At 42.9% G+C, this 8,761-nt stretch overlaps 1 protein-coding gene across 1 annotated transcript; it reads left to right on the top strand.

Moving 5' to 3' along the window:
• The first annotated feature begins 910 nt into the window (after positions 1-910).
• LOC113760411 (G-type lectin S-receptor-like serine/threonine-protein kinase At4g27290) lies at positions 911-7,969 on the top strand. The gene is made up of 5 exons (XM_027302976.1): positions 911-1,043; positions 1,324-1,534; positions 1,657-1,894; positions 2,004-2,140; positions 7,906-7,969. The coding sequence occupies exons 1-4, from the start codon at positions 933-935 to the stop codon at positions 2,071-2,073; spliced, it is 630 nt and encodes a 209-aa protein (XP_027158777.1). The 5' UTR covers positions 911-932; the 3' UTR covers positions 2,074-2,140; positions 7,906-7,969.
• The last annotated feature ends 792 nt before the right edge of the window (positions 7,970-8,761 follow it).

Here is an 8,761-nt window from a genome sequence, read left to right as displayed (position 1 = left end):
GATTTCTTAGGATGACTGGAATTAAAATACCTGACACGGTGCACTTCAATATCTACTCTAATATGAACCTCGATGATTGCCAAAAGGAGTGTTTAAAGAATTGTTCCTGCACAGCTTATTCCACTGGAGACTCCAGTGGAGGTGAGAATGGTAATTGCTTGCTCTGGTATGAGGATTTGTTCGATTTACAAAGGCATGATTCCTTCAATCGTCTGACTTTTCATGTCCGTGTTACAGCCGAGGATATTGGTATTATTTCTGTATTCTAGCAGTTTTTCTTCTATATACATTTGGAGATGTTCCTTTTTCTAGCGGTGACATTTTGACCATGTCTTCTTGTAGAATCATCGTCACATCCTAAGAAAAAACACCTCATGATGGTAACAATTCCTGTGTCTGTAACATTTCCGATGCTTATTGGAACCTTATATCTTGTCTGGAGAAAAAAATTATACAGCATAGGTAACTTTCCCATTTCCTTGACTGTCTTTCCTACTTTTTCTCTTGATTTGTGTCAGGGCCACGAGGTCCTAACGTTTCAGGCTTTAGACCCTGAATCTGACAGTCAATTTCCTTCTGTGACTGCCATATGATTTACCAAAATGATGTATTACACAGGATTTTGAATTATTAATGTCAACAAAATTCACACTACTGTTTTCCGGTGGCAGAAACAAATATGTACATCTGTATAGAATTTTTTAAGAACTTTGCTGCGGCATTTCAATTTTTAACTCTTATATTGGCATATAAGTAGTACACAGTTTCATATAAACACACTTACACGGAACCTTGTTGACTGTGGTTATCTGGTAATTCTTTGATGTGTTTAATCTAATGTGAGATTCCAAGGCCCTTTTCTATGCTACTTTTGGTCTATTGTTGAACAAACTGCAGTTGTAGGAAGAAAACCTGAGCCCAGATCTAGTAGTATGGGAGAGCTCAAATCACCGACTTTTGATATGATTAGCATTGCAGAAGCAACCAACCAGTTTTCTGACTCAAACAAGATTGGTGAGGGTGGTTTTGGACCTGTTTACAAGGTATACTAAAACAAGCAACTGCATTAGCTATTCTTAACAAATATAAAGGGCGGGAGTTCATTGGGCTCATATAGACAGGGAGCTGTAAAATAGATAGAGAGATCCACTGCAATCAATCCTGGACTTGTCATCATAAACAAACAGGAATGTTGTTTTTCTTGTAGTTACCACACACCGTCCACAGAGAGAGAGAGAGAGATCAGGGGTCTAATTCAATGTACAAATAACTGTGCACATTGAACAGGAATGACACTTTGGAAAACTTTTCTGCAATTTACAGGGCCAAATTGCAACAGGACAAAATATTGCAGTGAAGAGGCTCTCCCTAAATTCCAAGCAAGGGCTGACTGAGTTCAAAAATGAAGTTAGCTTGATTTCCAAACTTCAACATAGGAATCTAGTTAGACTTTTGGGATGCTGCATTCATGGTGAAGAGAGGATGCTTATTTACGAATACATGCCCAATAAAAGCTTGCACAACTATATTTATGGTTAGCAATCTCAGACTCTCTTGCTTATTGAATTCCACTTCAAGAAACAGAAATTCTGTTTTTCCTGATGCCCTCCTCTATATTAGAAGGCTATCTGGTCATCTGATTAGAAGTTGCCGCAGATTGTACCACAAGGAAAGAGCTTACATGGATGAGGCGATTTTACATTATTATTGGGATTGCCCGGGGGCTTCTCTACCTTCATAGAGATTCAAGATTGAGGATCATTCACAGGGACCTGAAAGCTAGCAACATTCTTTTAGACAGTGAGATGAATCCCAAGATTTCTGATTTTGGGATTGCAAGAGCTTTTGAAGAGGAGCAGCTTTTAGCCAAAACCACCAGGGTTATCGGGACTCAGTAAGCATGCTTATCGTTTCTTTGATAATCTACCGGGCCTTAAGAGTCTTCCTTGAGCCAACACTTCTTTCTTCGTTTGTGACTTCTAACACTCTTTAAACATACATAGTGGTTATATGGCACCTGAGTACGTGACCAATGGGCTATATTCAATGAAATCAGATATCTTCAGCTTTTGAGTATTGCTCTTGGAAATAATTAGTGGCAGAAGGAACAGAGATTTCTATCGTCCTGATCACAACCTTAATCTATTGTTGTGATACAGAACCTAAAAATGGTGTTTGGTGAGGAAAGTATGTACTCAAATGATAATAATACGAATTATACTCAAGCTGAATGAATTCCAGGGACAATTGAACTTTTATTGAACAACTTCAACTTGCTTACAGAAAAAGAAATTGGCGGGAAAAGAAGAAGATGAGAAAGAATGCAGGAAGAACTTAAAGAAAGGATAACAGAAAGGATATTCTCCTTCTGATTACAATTCAGGAATTTTCTCTACCAATAACAATTACATGATCGTAATATTTATAGTAATCTATCCTAACTAACTTGCCCACTAGCTAATGACATAGAAATTGCGTGTGAGTGAATCTTCTAGATTCTCCTGTCCACTTGCAGCAAGAAGGACGTGAACCCAGAATGAGCGTGCTTCCTTGCTTGCGCCTTTGCGGTCTCCTGGCGCCTTTTCCCTTTTTGTTATCACGCCTTTATTTACTTCGTGCCCACTTGCTGTCTGAATTCTTCAATCCGCGTCTTCCCTTCTCTCCTCTCTGCTTGATCACGCTTTCCTTTGTTGCCACTTCACGCCTTTACCCCTTTATATCCCTACTTCATTACAATACCTTCCCCTCCACAGCAAACCTTGTCCTCAAGGTTGGAAGGTAGGGAATTGTCTTTCGATCTCCTCAGCATCCTCCCATGTAGCTTCTGCAGGGTCCGTACCCCACCAGTGGACTAGCCACTGAGTGGCAGCTGCATTTTTTTTCTTCACCATTTTCCTATCCAGTATGGCAATAGGCTCCACTCTCCAATGGCCCTTTTCGTTTGTTTCTGGTAAATGGAGGGTGGGGGTGATCTTGTCTCCCACCTTTCTTTTGAGCAACGACACATGGAAGACAGGATGTACCTTTGAAGAGCTTGGCAGTTCCAGTCTATAAGCTACATTTCCTATTCTTTCCTCCACTTTGTAGGGGCCAAAGTACCTTGCTGATAACTTGGTGTTCCCTCTCAGGGCCACAGAGCTTTGTCTGTAGGGTTGCAACCGTAGATACACCCAATCTCCTTTACTAAATTCTCGTTCACTCCTCTTCTCATCAGCATACCTTTTCATTCTCTCCTGAGCCTGCTTCAAATTCTGTTTCAGCATGTTATCCATTTGTTGCCTTTCTCTGAGGTATTCTCCTACTGCAGCTACCCTGGATTGCAGGTAAGGTCCCAGAGCCAATTGGGGAGGGGCTAGTCCATATAGAGCCTCAAAAGGAGTCATCTGGATGGCAGTGTGGTGAGAAGTGTTGTACCACCATTCTGCCAGAGATAACCACTGATTCCACTTTTTTGGTTCCAAATGTGTCAAGCATCTGAGGTACATTTCGAGTACCTGGTTCACCCTCTCAGTCTGGCCATCAGTCTGAGGGTGATAAGCTGTGCTGTAGTTCAACTTGGCCCCCAATGAACTGAATAGTTCTTCCCAGAATTTACTGACAAAAATCCTGTCTCTGTCTGAGAGCATGCTTTGGGGAATGCCATGTAGTTTACTGATGTAATCAATGAAGAGTCTGGCCACTTTTGGAGCATCAAAAGGATGGGATAAACTGATAAAGTGTGCATACTTGGTAAACCTATCTACAACCACCATAATAGTATTCCTTCCTTCTGATTGGGGTAGTCCTTCAACAAAATCCATAGAAATGTGACTCCATGAGTGCTGGGGAATAGGAAGTGGCTGCAGCAATCCTGGGTAAGCCACATGTTCATCTTTACATTTTCTGCAGGTATCACATTCTAGGACTGCCTTCTTGATTTCCTGGTACATTCCTGGCCAATAAAATAGCTGTTTGGCCCTCATGTAGCTGGCCTGAATGCCTGAGTGTCCTCCAACTTGGGAATCGTGTAGTGCAGTGATTAACTTCCTTCTGGTATCACCTTGTCCCCCTACTACTAGCCTCTTCTTGAACCTGAGAATGCCATCCTGGTATGAGTAGTCAGGTGCCAGTGTGGGGGTCAATAACACCTGAGCTATGGTCTTCTGAGTCCATTCATCCCCCTTGTAACTTTCTATCACCTCCTGTACCCAGGTTGGCACTGCACATGATATAGCTGTGCACTCCCCTATTTCTTCCCTGCCCTGTCTAGACAGTGCATCAGCAGCCAGGTTATCCTTACCTTTTTTGTAATGGATCTCGTAGCTCAACCCCAACAGTTTAGTGAGCCATTTCTGTTGGAGTGGGGTAGTGATCCTCTGCTCCAGGAGATACTTCAGGCTTTGATGGTCAGTATGTATGATGAAATGGTGTCCTTCTAAGTAGTGCCTCCATTTGGTCACAGCTGTCACCAAGGCCAGTAGTTCTTTTTCGTAGATTGATAACCCCATGTTTTTCTGTCCCAGAGCTTGACTGAGGTAGGAGATAGGTCTTCTATTCTGCATTAGCACAGCTCCTATACCAGTGTAGCATGCATCAGTCTCAATAATGAATGGCTGGGTAAAGTCAGGTACTGCTAGAACTGGGGTGCTACACATGGCCTCTTTCAGTTGCTGGAAAGCCTGCTCTGTGTCTTCACTCCAGTGGAAGTTGTCCTTCTTGAGCAGGTCTGTCAGGGGTCTGGCTATAGCCCCATACCCCTTGACAAATCTCCTATAGTACCCTGTTAGGCCCAAAAATCCCCTTAGCTGCTTGATGTTGGTTGGTCTCGTCCAGTTTTTCATGCCTTCTATCTTCTCAGGGTCAGCCTGTACTCCCTCAGCTGATATGATGTGTCCTAAATATTCCACCTGTAGCTGAGCAAAAGAACATTTACTCATTTTGGCAAATAACTGGTGTTGCCTCAGAATACTCATTACCTCAGTCACATGCTTCACATGTGTCTCCAGTGTGGGGCTGTAGACCAGAATGTCATCAAAGAATACCAATACATGTTTCCTCATCTGTTCCTGGAAGACCTGATTCATCAGGCTCTGGAAGGTTGCAGGTGCATTGGTCAGGCCAAATGGCATGACCTTGAATTCATAGAATCCTTGATGAGTCCTGAAAGCTGTTTTTGGTATGTCTTCCACTTTGACCCTGATCTGAAAGTATCCTGCCCTCAGATCTATTTTTGTGAAATACTTGGCCCCATGCAGTTCATCTATTAACTCTTCAATCAGGGGCATGGGGAATTTGTTCTTCACTGTCAGCTCGTTCAACTGCCTGTAGTCTACACAGAACCTCCATGTCCCATCTTTTTTCTTAACCAGTAGCACTGGGGAAGCAAATGGGCTGCTGCTGGGTTGTATGATGCCCAGCTCCAGCATTTCCTTCACCAATTTCTCAATCTCTGACTTCTGTACGTAGGGGCACCTGTATGGTCTCACCTGGAAGGGCCTGGCCCCCTCCTTGAGGACAATCTGGTGATCATGGCTCCTTGTTGGAGGCATTCCTTTTGGTTCTTCAAAGACGTCCTTGTATTGATCTAGCACATGGTTGATTTCAATGGGTACCTGTCCTGGTCCTTCCTCCTTCCCTACTGTTACCAGTTGTGCTACTACCCCATATTCCTGCTTCCTTAGCCATTTTGCTAGCCTGCCTCCTTTGAACATTTCCAACTTGGTGCTGCTGTCCTCCCCTATCAGTATGATTTCTTGCTTCCCCTTGAGGATCTTCATACTGAGTTCCATGAAATTGAACTCTATAGGGCTGTGTTTGGCTAACCAATCCACCCCCAGTATCATGTCACATCCCCCCAACCTCAAAGTGTTGAAGGTATGTTGGAACTGATGCCCCTGCATCTCCCACTGCATAGGCTTATCCAGTCCCTTGGAGTCCACCTTCTCACCATTAGCCACATTGACTATTAAAGTTGGCCCCTGTGTACACAGTTTCAACTCCTTTGCCAGCTGCTCATCCAAGAAGCAATGGGTACTGCCACTATCAATCAGTGCAGTGACTTGCCTTCCTTTAACATGACCCCTCAGCTTTATCGTTTTGTGCCTTGCTCCTCCTGCCAGGGCATGAATTGATACTTCTATGTGTTCCCCTGCCAGACCTCCATTAATGCAGTCACAGAAAACTTCCTCCTCTGGTTCCCTACCATTCTCCATGTCTTCATCCTCATCAGCCAACAGTAAGTGTGCATGGGCTTGTTTGCAAACATGCCCCAAGGTATAAGGTTCTGCACATCTATAACATAGCCCCTTTTCCCTCCTGTGATTGTATTCTGTGGGGGTTATTTTTTTAAATAGGTTCTGGTTGGAAGAGTGCTGATCAGGGGGTTTGTTGGTGTGTTTGGGGTAGTTTTGGTTCCATTTGGTGTGGGGTGTAGTCTTGCTGTGGATTTTTTGGCTATTGAAACTGGTATTGACAGGTTTCTGCATTTTTTGGATTGCTTTGAGGTTTTTTTCTTGGAGTTTGGCTATTTCAATGGCAACAGCTAAGGTTTCAGGTTTAGATATTTTCACCATATTGACTATTTCCTCTTTCAGTCCACTCATAAAACATGCCTTATAATATGAATCAGACAAGTGAGGCAGAGAAGGCATTACCAGGGCTTTGAGCATTTCGAATCTCTCCAAGTATTCAGCCACAGATCCTGCCTGCACCAGCTTATTGAATTCTTCGATGGCCTCTTCTGGACTACCCTCTCCAAATCTGATGCATAGAGCAGTGGATAATTCTGACCAGGGAACAACCTCCCTTCCATGAAAAACTCCATGGAACCAGATGTCTGCTCTGTCTCTGAAATAGAGTTCAGCAACCTCAGCCCTCAAATCCTCCTCTATCTCATGTAGTTTGAAATACTTGTTAGCCTTCCTGATCCACTCCCTTGGATTGTCTCCATCAAAAATTGGCAGATCCATTTTTGGCAATCTACCATGGACTCTGGCCTCTCTCCTACTACCTACTTCTTTTGGTGGCTCCATCCTGGATTCATTTGATCGATCTTCCCCTTTTGAGCTACTACTGCCTTCTGGTCCCTTCCCCTGGTCACTGATCTTGGCCACCAACTGAGCCATCATGTTCATCAGGCCCTCATATTTCTGATCCAATCCTTTCAGAAGTTTTTCAGTAGCATCCTGTCTAAACTCCATCGTCCTCATGGCCTGTTCTACTCCCTCACTTTTGTTGGTAAAGGTCCTGACCACACTCCCTAATTCCACAACCTCTCTTCTCAGATTTTCGTCCTGGTTTTTTGTCATCCCTATGGCTCGCAACACAGCTCTGATACCACTGTTGTGGTACAGAACCTAAAAATGGTGTTTGGTGAGGAAAGTATGTACTCAAATGATAATAATACGAATTATACTCAAGCTGAATGAATTCCAGGGACAATTGAACTTTTATTGAACAACTTCAACTTGCTTACAGAAAAAGAAATTGGCGGGAAAAGAAGAAGATGAGAAAGAATGCAGGAAGAACTTAAAGAAAGGATAACAGAAAGGATATTCTCCTTCTGATTACAATTCAGGAATTTTCTCTACAATAACAATTACATGATCGTAATATTTATAGTAATCTATCCTAACTAACTTGCCCACTAGCTAATGACATAGAAATTGCGTGTGAGTGAATCTTCTAGATTCTCCTGTCCACTTGCAGCAAGAAGGACGTGAACCCAGAATGAGCGTGCTTCCTTGCTTGCGCCTTTGCGGTCTCCTGGCGCCTTTTCCCTTTTTGTTATCACGCCTTTATTTACTTCGTGCCCACTTGCTGTCTGAATTCTTCAATCCGCGTCTTCCCTTCTCTCCTCTCTGCTTGATCACGCTTTCCTTTGTTGCCACTTCACGCCTTTACCCCTTTATATCCCTACTTCATTACATCTATTGGGACATGTAAGCTCATATATTTTCCTTCCTACAGACAAATAGTCTGTGCATAAAAAAAAAAAAAAATTTCGTTTATCTGTTGTTGAACTATGCTTGTCAGGCCTGGAAAATCTGGAGTGAGGGGAAAGCTTGCCATCTAATCGATGAGCTGATGGAAGAGTCATTTAACATAGTAGAGGTAGAAAGATGCATCCAAGTAGGCCTCTTGTGCGTGCAGCGCTGCCCTGAAGACAGACCAACCATGTCCTCTGTGGTGTTGATGTTGGATAGTGCGAATATGGTGCTACCCCATCCCAAACAGCCTGCAGGTTTCTATGGTGAGAGGAGTATGTACGATACTGAAGATCCAGTCGAAAAACGCCCAACCAGTGACGTAACTGTCACTGTACTCGAGGGTAGATAACCAAAATTCATTGCAACTTTTACCATAGTTGTACGCAGAGTGCAACTACAGTACTTTTATGTGATCTAATGTTCATGTGTAGTTTTGACTATGAATTTCAAGAATATCACTTGAAGGAGAAATGGCAAGTGACTGATACAATTGCAGAAAAAGCATTTGTGCTTCTAAACTAGAAAGGGAGAGGAGAGGAAAAGAGAGGGGGGGGGGGGGGGGGCTGCAGTAATTTCCCATATTTTGATCAAGTTTTTTATGGCGATGTTAAGCAAAAATGGATTAAATGGTGCAAAAGTTACACTGAGAGGCAAAAGTCAGTATTAATGGAAACAGGTACATCGAATTTAATGTGATTCTGACTCTTCAACGTTTGATGGACACTTGTTCTAATGCGAAATGCAAAATCAAAGGTAAATACGTGCACATTACATTACCATACCTCCTCTTTTTT

This window comes from Coffea eugenioides, chromosome 2, assembly GCF_003713205.1.
Source record: "Coffea eugenioides isolate CCC68of chromosome 2, Ceug_1.0, whole genome shotgun sequence".
In the NCBI taxonomy this organism is placed as follows: Eukaryota; Viridiplantae; Streptophyta; class Magnoliopsida; order Gentianales; family Rubiaceae; genus Coffea; species Coffea eugenioides.
Note: the sequence above shows the minus strand (reverse complement) of the source record. Positions and strands in the feature narration are given on the sequence as shown.